The sequence below is a fragment of the Asparagus officinalis genome, chromosome 6, assembly GCF_001876935.1.
Source record: "Asparagus officinalis chromosome 6, Aspof.V1, whole genome shotgun sequence".
In the NCBI taxonomy this organism is placed as follows: domain Eukaryota; kingdom Viridiplantae; phylum Streptophyta; class Magnoliopsida; order Asparagales; family Asparagaceae; genus Asparagus; species Asparagus officinalis.
Genome location: NC_033799.1, coordinates 7,493,301 through 7,509,109, shown reverse-complemented (window position 1 = coordinate 7,509,109; position 15,809 = coordinate 7,493,301). Strand labels below are relative to the sequence as shown.

Here is a 15,809-nt window from a genome sequence, read left to right as displayed (position 1 = left end):
TAGTGACTGTAAACCTTCTTTGTGTTGGTCTTTGTAACATTTGTACAAAGGCTTTAGCTGTTTCCTCTTCCCGCTATTTGCCAGAATTTTTGTCTTCAACTTTTGAAGTCCTTTCTGTAATGTATACACGTCCTATGCATTTTCATCATCGTGTTGTGTGCCATTCTCATCTTATATTCTCAATTCATCACACCTGTCCTGTAGTTCTCTGATCCAATGTTGTAATACATCCACAGTTTGTTATTTATTTCACCTTCATCTTACAATTTATCTCCCATTCAGGTAAAAGGAAACTCTTTGAATGATGTACGTCATCCCTTTGTAGAATAAAAAAATGTTGCCTTATCGGTACGTAGGATCTCTTAGGTGTCCTAAAACTTGTAACAATATTTAGAAGTGCAAATTGTCCATAGATGCCAAGTTCTTCGCCAGTCACGTAAAAATCACTTAAGTTGTCCAAAATGCCAAATGTTTGTTTATTCCTCCTGCTTGATTGAGCTACTGACTTTGGAATTAGAGTTCTTTTCTTCCAATTCCTTAGTAGACTTTGGAAGTTGTTGGATCTTGATGACAAGGTAATATAAGTCTGAATTTTGGAAGCGCTGTTCAACTTTCTGATGCCATATATTAAAGGAGAAGTAGAAGTTAAAAAGTGGCCCTACCTTGTATACAAATGGTCCATATTTTAAGAAATCCTCCGTGTCTACTAGTCAGTGCTGGACACAACAGGGATGTCAAATAAGAAGGTGCCTTTGGTATATTCAAGATGCCTAACATAATGAGGTTAGGGACTTACAGAATATGAAAGAAAGAAACTGACTTGATATACCAAAATAAAGGGAAGCAGTTTAGTATTTTAGTACATGTAGAATCATTAGTAAATAATATAGCAATAACTTTCTGTTTGGAAGAGGGATGAGGTATATCAGCCACGATCAATACATGATGTCATGGTAACTCTTGTATGCTTCTGCCTGTTTTCCTGATTTTCATGAACTCACTTGCATCAAATGGTTTCCACTGACTGGTCCAAATGAATTTTCTTACCCATTTTCCTATGCTCTCATTGTTTTTTTATTGAACATACATACAATATATATAATGATTATTTTGTTGATATGGATCTGACAATTCTTTTCTTTGCAAGCAGGTATGAGATTTTTCAGCTGATGGTTAATCTATATACTGAAAGATTTATTCAAATGCTTAGGCAGCTCAGCGACAGAGCTGATAAGTTGACAAATTTAGAAATATTAAAGGTAGTGAAATTTGACTGGGTCCTGGAGTTTATTGCCGTATTCATTTATCACATGTTGGTAATTTTATATGACATGGATGCCTTACAATTAGAACCCATTATATGTCTTCTTTACGTGTCTAATCTGAATTACAAGGTCAAGAGGTTCTATTAAATATGTTTGAGTGGTTTAATCTCTTGTAGGTCACTGGGTGGGTTGTTGAATACCAAGAAAATCTGATTAGCCTAGGCGTTGATGATGCTTTAGCTCAAGTTTGTTCTGAAAGTGGCTCAATGGATCCACTTATGAATGCTTATGTTGAAAGGATGCAAGAAACACTCAAGGTTGTCATCTCATCATGTAATCTTTAAGTTTAACAGATTGTCATACTGAGCTAGCTATCTGAATTTAGTGTGTTTAATATGGTTTACTGTAGAAATGGTATACAAATATCCTGGAGGCTGACAAGGTACAACCACCGAAGAAAACAGAAGATGGCAGACTATACACTCCAGCAGCTGTTGACCTTTTTAGAATTTTAACAGAGCAGGTGCAGATTGTACGGGATAACAGCACCGATGTCATGCTGTACAGAACTGCTCTTTCACTAATTCAGGCAGGCAGATGTTTGCTTTTGGTCTTTGTCCTACTACATGATATTCTATGCAATGCTTTTCATTGTATGCTCTTGCAGTAGTTTTATTGTCTTACTTCAGTCTATTTGTTTCTGCCTTGTGCTTTCCTTTTCTCAATATCTCAAGCTTCTGTATCCTTTTTCCCCAAACTTTTTAATTTCTTATCTCAGTTATTATTGGCAACAGGGTTTAAAACATTTGAAATTGGATTGCTCAATCAAATGAGTACTTGCTACACTTACATCTAAGCAAAGTTTTGTTACAAAGAAAGCTTAAGAGACTGTTAGTCTAAGTGATCTTATTATTTTGCTCATGATTATTGTGGCTCTTATAGTTGGATATAAGAAGATCATGTTCATTTCACGATTTAATAAGTTCATATATCTGTGAAATATGCATCAACATTTAAAAAAAAAGTTCTTGCAAAATTTATATAAAGAAGGTAAGTGTCCTGTTATGCGAATATATCTCATCTTCAATACAAGAATATCTTTTCTTTAAATTTTTTTATTGCAGGTAGCTAAAATTAGTTTATTATTGGCCAAGTTTCCAAGTTTCAGATATGACTTGAGTGCATGACCAATAAACTGAGATGGGCTTAGGTTGAAAGCTTAACGAACAGAAGTAAACAAGAAGAGAGACTTGTGATTTAATGTGATTCGACTTACCTACATCCAAAAATAGGAAATGTTGATCACTCTAACTGAACAAAACGTACTTAACAGTTTCTTAAAAAAATCAGTGATCGAACTCCAGTCCGTAAAAATTATATCAATGATAATGTCCAGTCTTTGAAGATACGGTGTAAGTCTGGAAACCACTAACAAGGGGAAAAAAGAGAGAACCGGACACAAGTTTACTGGAAGAAGCTAAATAACAAGAAAGATATATCTGTTGTTGAAAGGTCCATTAGTCATATAATTAGCTGCTTCTTTCATTTGTTATCTTGCTGGTTCGGGTGATCCAGATGGAAGAGGAACTGTGGAGTGGAAGGCACAAACTGATGACATATAGCATAGAGAAACTAGATTATAATAGTCTGGAGTGAGGGATATATATTTTCTGTTGGTCACTAAACTCAGACAGGCAGAACAGAGTCCTCCTTTTACAGGGAAAATAATTAAAAAAATAACAGCATTTCATTTACAGAGACTGGTGCATCAAATAATATCATAATCAAATTAAAACATTAAATGATAACATTGTGGCTTTATTTGTGTTTAAGATTCGGGCATGTGTTTTTCTTATCTTAGAAGAAATACCTGCATTCTCTATTTGACCATAGTTTCCTTTCTGTTCTTTTTCCTCTAGGTAATGATCGATTTTCAGGCAGCTCAAAGACACAGGCTTGAGGAACCTGCTTCTGAGATTGGTTTGGAACCTCTTTGTGCCATGGTTTGTGGCTCGTTTAGTAGAACCAAGCTTTATGATTACTTTTTTTTTTAAGATCATATACATGCAACAAGGTAACAGTCTAAAATTTTATGTCATATTATTTGTATCAGATCAATAACAATCTGCGCTGCTATGAGCTTTCAACGGAGCTTAGTAACAGCACACTTGAATCTCTTCCACAAAATTATGCTGAGCAGGTTGCTATAGGAAACTCCATTTGTATCCATATCACATGTGACTTATTTGCTATGGATGTTTTATTACCTTAGTTTAATTCTATATTATAGATGTACTATGGATGTTTTATTACTTGGTTTAGTTCTATATTATGGATGTACTATGTTAGAGTAGCAGTGAGCACCTTTGGCTTCTTTCTAACCCTGATATATCATCCTTCTGTTTTCCATTCTTTTTTCCCCCTCTCTTTGGTATATTGATTGGAATAGTCTCTTTGCAGTCAAGTATAAGGCTGCATACATCTTACCCTCCGCAGACCTGTCCAAGTGTGGGAGCCTTATGCTCTTGGACGCCTTTCTTTCTTTGTGATGTTAAAATTTATATACCACTGGACAGTTCCACTTGTCTAGTGTTCAAAAAGTATTGCCTTGTGTTATGAAAATATTGATTACTGTCAACCGGCAGTTTAATTCTTTTGAGAATCGGGAAGATGTGCTGCCTGATAATTGCCACCCAGTGAGCCCAGCACAAACTTCTTGTTGAAAACTTCTTGTTGAAAGCGACTTTGTGTTCTCCTTCAATGGAATCTTTGTCATGCTAGTTTTGCAAAATTTGGCTCTAAAAGGCAGTGTTATTGTGTTAATAATTTACTTCTTGTTAATGTTAATTAAATGGGAAGCCAGATTTCATGAATTCGTGTCAACCAGTAATGTATGCCTCTGTTGATTAGATTATCAATGGTTTAAACAAATATGTTTATATCACAAAGCTCTATATGCTGATTGTAACACCATCGGTTCTTTAAAGTCCTAATAGAAGGAAATTGATAGTCGGTTTTCAAAATGAGAACAGAGATAGCTTATGATATTTCCTTCCCATTGGATTGAAATTTACTTTAAAATCCTACTATATTTATTTGCCCAACTGTGGAGTCAAGTGTTTGCAACTAAAATTTGTGGTTTTGTGAGGATAGTTAGGGAAAAGAGAACAACTTCATTTCTTCTCAATTTTTTCTATTTTCCATTTTACTGCTTTTTCAACATTTTAATCATGCTTTTAAGTAAATTCTAGAAGGTCCATTCAATCAGCTGTTCAGTTCATAATTAGGTTAATCCTATTGGCGAAATGATGATTCATTTTTTGACAAAGACACTGTTGAGAATATGTTAAACTTAACCTGAGATATTAGTTTGTTTTTATGCAATATATGTTTGTTCATGGATGTGTTGACATTGGTGCATAGAATATGGGAATCTGATCATCAAAACAGCTTAGCTAATCGGTAACTTCCCCTTGGTATTGCAGATTAATTTTGAAGATACTTGCAAAGGATTCCTGGAGGTTGCAAAGGTCTGTATGTGTAGAGCGTGTTAATTTTTCTTTCTTTCTTTAGAAATAAATTAATGGCATAATTGAAGACCGCTAGGAATCATTTAAATATTGATAAGTTGTTTTTTCACATAAGCCTAACGAGAATTATAGTAGTGTGGAAAATTTTGGAAGCATTATGGTTTTCTCTTCATTAATGTACACAACTTATTCAATTCTCGAAAGAGTAATATTTAGTATCTGATTAAATGATGCAGACAAGCTTTGCACAATATGAACATGGCCTCATAGTGATATTAGTTGAAATGGATCATTGTCAACTTTCAAGGGTTATTATGTCTAGTATTGCCAAACTAACACTTTCAGTGTGCATTCCTGGCTTACATATTACTACTTCATTAGAAACTTAGAACCACATTGTGTAATTGAGTTTATCTCTTCTGCTCCTGGGTTTAGTTGGTCTTTTGCAGCTATCACTTCCTTTTTAAGGGATACATTGACATGACTTCATATCTATTTTATGACAGCCTGACTGCTATGTTTATCAGAGTACATATTTTAACCACTTAGAACTCAAATGAAACTATAGTTGGTATTTGTTTTCTTCTTCAAATTTCGTGGGCTTAACAGAGAATTTATGTTCCTTTTTGTCGAGCTTTCGTATCCTTCTCCTCCTTATGTAAAACACAGCCTACTCTTTTATTTAGTGTTCGTAGGCTTGGTCGAGCTAGGTTTGGTTACAGTTGACGTTTTTATTTACTTAAATAAATCATTATGTTGGTTAGCTATATTCACATAATCCAATGAATTTGACAAGCCGGTCTAACTTTCATTTCCAGACTCATCACTGCAATATCTTCCTGTAATCCAGCCATATACTAAGAAGAAAATTCACACAGCATTTTGAATTCTAGCATTATAAATGTTATAAGAATGTCATGCCATCCAGTACCTAGTAATACATAGAATATCATAATTCTCTTTGCATTTGTGTTATTCATAAAGCTTACCTTGAATTGATTGACTTTCTCATGTTGAATCATAATGCTATTTAAGGAAAATTTCCTTGTGCATTTCTTGGGCAACAAACTCAAAGGCCATAGTTCAGTAACTAGATTGTGTTTTCATTTTACTATGACCGGTCTTTTATACCAATATTTGCTGCATGACAATGTCTTGTAGAATGAAGTGATTTAGTGCACACCACATATGCAGCCACTTATGTCTGACATTAGCTAGAAAATGGAAATTTGACTGTTGATGGAGTGCCTTAGTGCACACCGCACATATCTTATGTTGGAGAATCTCCATTAACATTTAAATTACGAACGCCGAATAAAACAGTAGGCTATGGCATGACAATGTTTTGCAGAATGAAGCGACTTAGTGACTTAGTGCACACTGCATATGTAGCCACTTCTTGTTCAATTTCTCATGTGGGAGAATCTCCAGACTGTGCCTCCTTGGACATAAAGGGAAATTACTTCTGCTGGATACACATGCGAATTTTCTGTAATCATGATTTCTTGAAGAGTTGCCTACAACTGATCTGTTAACAGAAAATTCTCCCCATCTCCACTGAAAATAATGAATAGTTAAAAAGGAAAAAAAGAATTGTATTGTAATCAACAGTATAGCTTGTCTTGGACTCTTCATGGTGGCAAGAAGGTATTAGTTAACCTCTAATTTCTGTGCAGGAAGCCATCCATCAGACTGTTAATGTTATATTTGAAGACCCTGGTGTACAAGATTTGCTGGTTAAAATTTACCAGAAAGGTATTCTATTTCAGCATCTTGTGTATGAAAATATCTTTTTGTTCTTTATGTTTTCCTATGTAAATGTTAAATAAAGACTATGGCTATTTGTGACTTATTGTTATTGTTCAAATGTAATATATGTGTAACTTTGTGTATACATCAATATATTTCTGTGTTTGTTTACATGTCTTTTATATGGTGTGCTACGTTCAACGTGTTGGAAAGCAATAAAAGAGGGAGTGATGCTGGAGTTTAGGGATTAGGCTCTAGGGATTTTAGCCGAGCACTGGAGGCAAAAGATGCCAAAGACATTTTTAAAATAAATTAGAAATAAAAATTACAAAAGCGGAAGGCAACAGAAAAGTGGAACATGTGTTGATGGTTTAAGGTTATAAGCAGTGGTAAAAAATATGTTGAAGCAGATAAATATAATAATAATAATTCATCAACACAAAGCCTGTAGACCATGCTACAAACTAATTACAATCAGATACTTAAGATCTAGTCATTTTTCATTCAAATTTACATATTGTACAGGAATTAAAGAAACCATTATAAGGATCAACCCTGACAAGATATCAAAACATGTTATGTACAAGATGTAAACATTAAGTACAAAAAAGACATTCAAGCAGTGAAAATTGACAAATCTTTTCAAAATAAAAGCAATTCAGATCAATGAAAATACATAAAAAGAAACACTACTTAAATGCAATAAGTCAAGTCAAGTCTCTAAAGACTGGAAGAAAATTAGAAATTACATGCTGCTTATTCATATGCTTCACTGTTGACTTGTTTGGATTCCTTACAATAATTATGGAAAGTCATTCCTGTTGAATTACATTGATTTGTGAACCAAATTTTCATTATGATTCCAGATTGGTATGAAGGACTGGTCACCGAGTATCTTGTTGCTACGTTCGCTGACTATTATTTGGATGTAAAGGGGTAAGCACTTTCTGCAGCAGTCAAAATGAAGGCAAACTAAGTTGAATCTGAATATATTGTTTCTGCTCATGGTAGCAAATTTTGGCATGGTTGTTTCTTGTGCTTCTCATGTGACCATTTCTTGTCAACTTTGACAGTAGCATATATAGCACTTGTACTTTCTTGTCACCTATATTGATGTTTGATTACTGTGGTTTCTTTAGGTACATTGAAGAAAGGTCATTCAAAAGGTTTGTGGAAGCCTGTCTAGAAGAGACAATTGTTGTTTATGTAGATCATCTTCTCACACAGGTTAGTTCCTCATTCCTCGAGTATAATTTGCAACCTAGTCAAACCTCATTACCCTGAGATTGTTATTTGTGCTGTATTAAAGTCTCAAAACACACACTTTCTCTTTCTGTAGAGAAATTACATTAAGGAGGAAACCATTGAGCGCATGAGGCTTGATGAAGAGGTATTGCTGGATTTCTTCAGGGAGTACATCAGTGTAAATGTAAGTATTGTTGTATTCTTTATTATCTCTTCAAGTTATGGTTGTTGTATCTCCATATCATGTTAGTTGTTTAAATTTAAATCAATTTCTAGTTAATTAGGTTGCACCGGGCGTTTTTAACCTGATGAGCATTAAATTGTTAGCTTCACAATTTCATTTCTGTCTATATTGATGCTGGAAACCCATGTCAAAGGATTATTTTTCAGCTGATGGGTAGAATTGAGGAGTAAAACGTTCTGTGCATTGAACCTATAGTCTCATTGTAGCTTGATGGATGCACTTTTACCATTTTCTGGCTAATATCGGACAGAAATACAGCTGATGTTGAATCTCTTCTTTTTGAACTGCACAGTTCACAAATGTGGATTGAGTTTAGAACTCAGGATTGGAGTCCAGGATACAAATAGGGGTGGAAACGAACCAATAATAAACAAACATTTCTTTACTTATTCATCAAAGTATTCGGTCATTTAAAAATAAACAAATAAATTCTAGTATTTGCTTCATAAACGAATAGAATTTGACCAGATGTATATTCGATTTGTTTGATTATTAAATATTCCTTTATGTTTTGATTTTGATCATAATAATTTAACCTATTACAAATATACTAATCTTATAGACTTGTGCTTGAGATGTATATCATTCCTGTATATATAAAGACAACAAGATATCTATCATAAAAGGATTTTTTAATTATTTGAGTATATGATTAAGGTCTTCTAGTTTTAACATATGTTAAATTTAAGTTTTATCAAGATAAGCATGAGTGTATTTAGTTGTAGTAGAGTATTTGTCGGAAATTGAAATAACTGATATTAGCTAAGAATAAAAGTAAAATAAAGAAGAGGGTTTAATCCTAAAATAACTTGCACATAATTAATTTTTATTTATGTAAAATCTATAAATAGATCTAATGCTAAAATTATTCCCTCATTATGAATTATAATTAGATTAAAATTTCTAATTAATGTTTATTTTTATGTAAAATAGCCTCATACAAGATATTGTCATTTTTGTCTTTTATTCCCATACTAGGTAAGTAGATTAAGAAGGAAAAATAACAACATTTAGGTGTAAAATAGCGGCAAAAGGCCTATTCGAACCAAAGACCTCTGGGTTAGGAGTTAAATGATCAACCAGCTGAGCTAACAGAGTATTCGCGAATAGATAACGAATACGCTAGTATTAACTCGAATCGAATTCAAACGCCAATTTAGTATTCGGTCCGAATATGAACACGAATTCAAATTAGACAAAATAGATAGAATTAAACTTCACATACTATGGTATTCGAGTCGATTTGGTTGTTTTCTACCCCTAGATGCAAAGAATGAAAATGAAAGGAAGAGGTTAATAGAGCTGGTATCGTTTTTCAGCTATTAGACTATGGAATCTTGTAATTAACTACTGACGTTTATGCTTACCTAAACCCGATCTTGTTCATAAAATTTCCAAACCATGCTTCTAGTTTGGTGCTAACAAGGGCCGCAGCCTATCTGGCTAAATTTTTGGCGATTTTTTGTGGTGAAATTTCCATCTCATAAGCTGATGTATAAGCTCTTATGATTTAAAAACACGAATGTGACTGTCATACTTTCTTTTTTAAATCTTCTCAAAAAAAAAAGTTCATAAAAATATGTTGTGGGCTGTTTTCATATGGTTCCTATAGAATCAAGTTACTAGATGTATAGCTCTTATTGCAACTAATTTTTCCTGTTGCGTTATCCTTAATTTGTCTTTTGTTCTAACCTTAATCTGATTTTCGTTCAGAAAGTTGAAAGCAGAGTGCGTATTCTAAGTGATCTGAGGGAGTTAGCGTCAGCTGAGAGCCTGGATGTCTTCACTCTCATCTATACAAATATTCTGGAACACCAACCAGATTGCAGCGTCAGCTGAGAGCCTGGATGTCTTCACTCTCATCTATACAAATATTCTGGAACACCAACCAGATTGCCCAGTAATTTCTTTTGCCAAACATCAGATCTCTCATCTATACAAATATTCTGGAACACCAACCAGATTGCCCAGTAATTTCTTTTGCCAAACATCAGATCAGGATGTCTTTTACCTTTTAAATAAATTGAAATAACCTTTCTGCTCTTGCATACAAGTCCTCCAATTATGTAGTTCCTAATATGTTCTTACTCATGTGCAGCCTGAGGTGGTTGAGAAACTTGTCGGATTGCGAGAGGGTATACCACGAAAGGATGCAAAAGAGGTAAATCTTATTTTGATTTGCATTTGATGGTATCACTTTAGAACTTTTTGTCGCGGCTTGGTTCCTACACTGATTTATAGGCTTGTTCCTAAAAGGTTCTGGAGTGATATTGTTTTCACTGCATGCTGTTTCGAACAATAAGTTTAATTGTATGGTAAATTAACTGTATAACATCCTATACCCAAGATGATTCGTAAGAGTGATGGTCTCTTAGATTCAAATGGGTTCAGTTTCATGTTATTTCACCTGTCGGCAAATCTATATCCTGTGTCTCCTGTAGTTTCTTCAAGATGAGTGTCATGACTTCAATCCCAGTAACTCCATTGTCTCTAGGTATATACAGATTTGCATCTCTTGTAGTTTCTTCATAGATGAGTGTCCTAGCTTCAATCCCGGAAACTTCATTGCTCTCCAACGTCTTTGTTAGAGAAGTAATAAGGTCTTTTTTGGCAACCTTTTTTTTAATCTTAAATTATTGGACATAAAAATAACCACGGCATAAAGTGAGAGATAGCCTTTTAGGCTTTCTAGAAAGAGTTAACGCCTCAAAATTAGGTGTATTTAGACTGGTTAAAAAACAACCTCTATTTATTTGAAAAATGGACTAATCTCTCTATTCCAGAACACTAAAATAGCAAAAGGATTGGATAAGTCTACCAAATGAGTTATGCAGTCTAATCCCTTTCTTTTGCCAAATGGGTTAACTAGCTTAACCATTCTCCTTAATCCTTCTTCCGTAAACCTATTCTAAACAGGGCCAAGGGCTTAAATTGCAATATGTTTACTTATCCAAGTCGGACACTAACAAAGTATACATAATCTTTTATAGAACCATAAATGAAACTAAAATCACCTTTCCATTGTAATCAACAGAATTGATTTGTTCTTTCATCAGGTGGTGCAAGAGTGTAAAGACATATATGAAAATTCTCTTGTAGACGGTAACCCTGCGAAGACGGGTTTTGTCTTTGGAAAATTAAAGTCACTTGCTGCTTCCAAAAACTATATATGGAAGAAACTTGGCCATTGAAAAATCTAATGCGGGATCTCTGTTTGCAACTGGAAACTCCCAACAATATTTGCTTGTTATCTGGAGAATCCCAATGGATTCACAAATTTAAATGGTTTATGTAATATCGATCACTTCGGTTTGCAACTTCATTTTTATTTTTTTTATTTTTTGGACATTTTGGTCAAGATCCTGTTGTAAAGATAGAAGCTCGTAGGAAATTTGTACTGATTCTTTATATGAGGAGAGTTCTAAAAGACGCTATTGGATTTTGGAGAATTTTATGGGACCCTGACGATGATAATTTAACTAATATGACCTGAAGCTTGAAGCTCTCAGGGTTTGTTACTTCAATCTTACATTCTGCTCTCCTGTGTTTATCACTGCTGTAATGATTTGTTTAAACATTAAGCTAATTGGCTACAATGAAAGTGTAATTACCAATGAATTTGTTTTAGGACTATTTCTCCTGGAAACTCACTAGTAGAAAATCGAGTATTCTAGACGGAACATTCTAGACGGAATTTTTTCCGTCTAGAATGTATTAAACTAGACGGAAATTTTCCGTCTAGAATAAAGTATTCTAGACGGAATATTCCGTCTATAATAGTATTCTAGACGGTATTTTTATTTTTTATTTTTTTAATAAATAACCAAATATTCTAGACGGAAATTTCCGTCTAGGATACTCATCCTAGACGGAAATTTCCGTCTAGGATATTTTGGCTCATTTAAAAAAATTAACCCATTAAAATTTCCCCCCACATCGAAATTTCTCCCCCCAAAATTTTCAGCCCAAAATCAATATATTAAGAACCCCACTCCCCCCTCCCCCCTCCCCCCTCCCCAATTCTCTTTCTAACTCCTTCCCGCTCTCTATCTTTCCCCCAGATCCTTCGACCTCTACATCCCCGACCTCCTCTTCTTCGGCGATTCGACCACCGCCGCTTCGGACCGCTCCGTCGAGTTCCAGGCCAAGTGTTTGGTCGATTCCATGAAGAGATTGGGGGTCGACAAGTACTGCGTAGCGGGGATTAGTTACGGCGGGTTTGTGGCGTATAGAGTGGCGGAGATGGCGGGGGAGGGGGCGGTGGAGAGGGTGGTGGTGATGACGGCGGGGATCGTCGCTGGTGAGGAGGAGAGGAGGGAGCTTGTCGAGAGAGAGGGGAGGGATGTTTCGGATGTTTTGTTGCCGAGGCGACCGGAGGATCTGATGGAGCTTATTAGGCGGTCGATGGTCCGGCCGCCGAGGTGGATGCCGGAGTTCTTGCTCATGGATTTCATCGAGGTCCGTATTCTGTTTTTTTTTTCTTTTTTTTCCTAATGATTTTAATTGCGAAAAGTAAATTAATTATGCGATTGATTTTAATTTCGAAAACCTAGGATTACAATTATAAGTAGTGTCGGCTAATTTGCAGTTTTATGATCAGTTTTTTATCTTTGTTAGTGGAGATAAATATCGTAAAACGTTTGTTGGAGTGCTAGAAAGAACCTTTTATGATGAACTTATGTGCTTAATTATTTACATTGCATCTCTTTATTGTTCTTTTGGCTTGGTTTGTATTAATATATGATACTTTATGTCATTTACATTTGTTAAGCTTGTGATCTTGTGTCAGAGAATCAATACAAATAATAGTATAGAGATTACAAATATTCATTGATCGAATCTGACATGAGGAAATGGACAACTGTTATGTAAACTTGAGGTTATCGAACAACGTTTGTTGCTATGGCTTGCGAATGGTGTTTTAAAACATTATTCGATGAATTAAACAGCAAATGTGACAGCTAGCTGCTTTGGTCCCTTCACATTTTGGACGGAGGCGGACTGCATATTCTTATGTATGAATGAAATATTCAAGTTTTTGCATACTTTGCTTTGATTAAACACATTTACATCAATTTAGCATACTAGGATGCTGCATCTCTCGCAATTGCAATCATGAAGAAAAACTTTAGAGGTCAAACGTTTTTAGGGTGTGATGACCATCCTTTATCGCGGTCTGTTCTCCCTCTCTTTGCAATATACTGTCAATTATGTCTTTTGGTTACTTATGGAAAATATTTTCCCCTTGATATAGGCAAGAAATAATGGAGTGTGTGAAACGAAGCGGAAAGTTCAGCAAGGAGTTGAAGAAGCTTCTGCAGTGTCATAGCCATTGTAAATAATTTATGTAAAAGTTTGTAAACAATTTATGTATCTCTTTACTATTTTGGTGAATGTATTATTTGAATATAATGGGATTTGATATTGTAATGTAATTAGATTGTGTTGGATATGAATATAATTTTTTGTTGTTCAATATTGTGTACATGCACCCAAAGTAGACTCTGTAAATAAAAAAAAAAAAATTAAAAAAATTTACTGTAGCACAGTATCCTAGACGGAAATTCCGTCTAGGATACTAAAATTCCGTCTAGGATGCCTTTTTTAAATAAAAAAATAAAAAAAATAAAAAAACCAATTTCCGTCTAGAATGAGTATTCTAGACGGAAATTCCGTCTAGAATACTCATTCTAGACGGAAAATTTTTCCGTCTAGAATACAGTATTCTAGACGGAATTTCCGTCTAGAATAATCCGTCTAGAATGTATTATAGACGGTTTTCAATTCCGTCTAGAATATTCCGTCTAGGATGTATTCTAGACGGAATTTCCGTCTAGAATACAGTATTCTAGACGGAAACTTCCCAGACGGCCATTCTAGACGGAATTCCGTCTAGGATACACATCCTAGACGGAATTCTATGTATCCTAGACGGAATTTTCCGTCTAGGATGCCTAATTTTTTAGCAGTGACTGCTGCTATGCTGATGAAGTGAAGCTTTACTAATTATGTGTACTGTGGGGGAAAAAATTCTGAACTATATTATTTAGTTGTACAAATCCCGCAAATTATATTTGTTGTTGCTAACCAGAAACTCTAATTCATTATTTCTTGAGGACTGCCAAAGAAATCGTCTTTCAACTACTGTCTCTTCAATCACGAAAAAGGAAAAAAAAACCAATAATATAGGAAAATTTTAAACTCCTTAACGACGAACCTAGTAATGTATGAATATTTGAGACTTCTTTTTCTGTTGATTTTTTCAGAGAAAAATAAATCAAACTACAAAAAAGGAAAAACCAAAGTGTATGTGAGCTTTATCTCTTATTCTCTAAACCTTGATTATGGTTAATATTTTACTAGAAAAAATTAAATTCATATACTAATAATAGAATATGAAAACGAGATTGATTTAAAATAACTTTTATGATTTCAGGGATTTCATGGTCCAATCATGATTTCAGGGATCTGTTCCAAGCTAAACATAATGAGATTGACCAATATGAAAGAATTCTGTAGCAAACAAGAATTCTTCGTTATGTGTTTCTAGATGGGAATTTCTTTTTGCTCTTTTGGATAATTGACCCTTGCTTGTGGTTTATCTCAAGCTGCGATTTAATAACCTGCACTTTTTCAAAAAGCCGGGGACTCAACTTGGACCTCATCATACAGCATTTTCAAACCTTTGATGTTAACTTCAGACTAATCAAAATGTTAAGAGGTTAATCTGTACTTGCAGCCACACAGTTACTTGGATAATCTCCATGCAGTTGTCCTTATCAAAGTAAAGGGAGCACTACCGAGTTTGCACAAGATGCCTTCAGCGGTCTAAAGTTTGAACACCAATAGAGTGCTCTTTTGCAACATTTCACATATTCTCCTCATCTCAAAAATATTATTTACTTTTAGGACTGCCAACCCCACTTTCAAAGGTTCAAAGCTTGAGAAAGAAAAATCTCTGTGGGGAGTCGTGAGAATATCCCCCATTGGCCCTATGCAATCTTAGGTGAAGTCAAAAGAGACACGGTCAGCACAAAAACCTAGTCCTATTTTCCTAGTGCTTTGCATCGGAAGCTTTGCATGCAGTACAAGTTGCATGGAGTCCTTTGGAAGGAAGAAATATTTATAGTTCTCTGTGCTGCATGCAAATCTTTATTAGACTATGCACATGCTCATCCATAGCAAATTTGTGTACTAGCTGCTATTAATTTATTTAGAGATAAGCTCATCCCATGATAGAAAAAGCATTATACTTGAATAGACTACTATTGACCACCAAATAAAAAATATGTTTCTTCTCTATTTTTAATTTAATCCAACAGACATACGATATATATTATATGACTGACTGCTTGATTTGCCTCCATGAGCGCCTACAGTGTGTGTATAGTACTTCGTGCAAGTACATATATATTAGTGTATTAAATGAACCGAAATCTTGTTACCTGCAACTTGTGACATAATGCTTTATTATAAGTCTTTCCTATTATGAGTATTACACATCATGTCTTGTCTATTATTTATTTATTTTCCTAAACAAAGGATTATATGATCAATAGACAATACGTTCATAGCTTGATCATAGGAAATTTTTTTATTTTTTATATGTTTTCCCTTGAAAAAGCACCTCGGGTTTCTGAATCTCAAAATTAATAGTGCACTAAAAAAAGCAACATTGGTACCGGTACACTGATTCTAAGTCCTGTTGTAGTATAGTAATCAAGGTGAAATCAGTCACTCGGTGGTGAATTGTTAATAAAAAAAAGTAACATCACA

The 15,809-nt window shown here is 34.5% G+C and overlaps 2 protein-coding genes across 6 annotated transcripts in view; both read left to right on the top strand.

Moving 5' to 3' along the window:
* LOC109844480 (exocyst complex component SEC6) overlaps positions 1 to 11,557 on the top strand; it is a 19,728-nt gene extending 8,171 nt beyond the window's left edge. The window contains exons 13-26 of one of the 4 annotated variants that reach the window (XM_020413532.1): positions 1,151 to 1,259; positions 1,442 to 1,582; positions 1,675 to 1,854; positions 3,185 to 3,268; positions 3,379 to 3,465; positions 4,751 to 4,795; positions 6,472 to 6,550; positions 7,411 to 7,480; positions 7,684 to 7,771; positions 7,884 to 7,973; positions 9,747 to 9,834; positions 9,905 to 9,933; positions 10,132 to 10,194; positions 11,090 to 11,557. In XM_020413532.1, the coding sequence (XP_020269121.1) occupies positions 1,151 to 1,259; positions 1,442 to 1,582; positions 1,675 to 1,854; positions 3,185 to 3,268; positions 3,379 to 3,465; positions 4,751 to 4,795; positions 6,472 to 6,550; positions 7,411 to 7,480; positions 7,684 to 7,771; positions 7,884 to 7,973; positions 9,747 to 9,834; positions 9,905 to 9,933; positions 10,132 to 10,194; positions 11,090 to 11,224 (1,288 nt within the window). In that variant the 3' untranslated portion in view covers positions 11,225 to 11,557. Of the gene's footprint in view, positions 1 to 1,150; positions 1,260 to 1,441; positions 1,583 to 1,674; positions 1,855 to 3,184; positions 3,269 to 3,378; positions 3,466 to 4,750; positions 4,796 to 6,471; positions 6,551 to 7,410; positions 7,481 to 7,683; positions 7,772 to 7,883; positions 7,974 to 9,746; positions 9,864 to 9,904; positions 9,934 to 10,131; positions 10,195 to 11,089 lie in introns of those variants that run through there. The other 3 variants (XM_020413535.1, XR_002248040.1, XM_020413533.1) reach the window with 3 other exon arrangements.
* On the top strand, positions 12,077 to 13,544 carry LOC109845269. 2 transcript variants are annotated; one of them, XM_020414503.1, is made up of 2 exons: positions 12,077 to 12,491; positions 13,288 to 13,544. In XM_020414503.1, exons 1-2 carry the CDS (start codon positions 12,198 to 12,200, stop codon positions 13,360 to 13,362), a joined length of 369 nt encoding a protein of 122 aa, XP_020270092.1. In that variant the 5' UTR covers positions 12,077 to 12,197; the 3' UTR covers positions 13,363 to 13,544. The 2 variants fall into 2 exon arrangements, 1 of the variants encoding a protein (XP_020270092.1); XR_002248265.1 differs by lacking the exon at positions 12,077 to 12,491 and adding an exon at positions 12,500 to 13,207.

What these genes read in the sequence shown, in the direction of transcription:
- LOC109845269 (XM_020414503.1), top strand. Translation starts at nt 12,198, where the DNA reads ATGAAGAGATTGGGGGTCGACAAGTACTGCGTAGCGGGGATTAGTTAC. An exon ending in TGCTCATGGATTTCATCGAG is followed by an intron (nt 12,492 to 13,287) that starts GTCCGTATTCTG and finishes CCCTTGATATAG; the next exon opens with GCAAGAAATAATGGAGTGTG.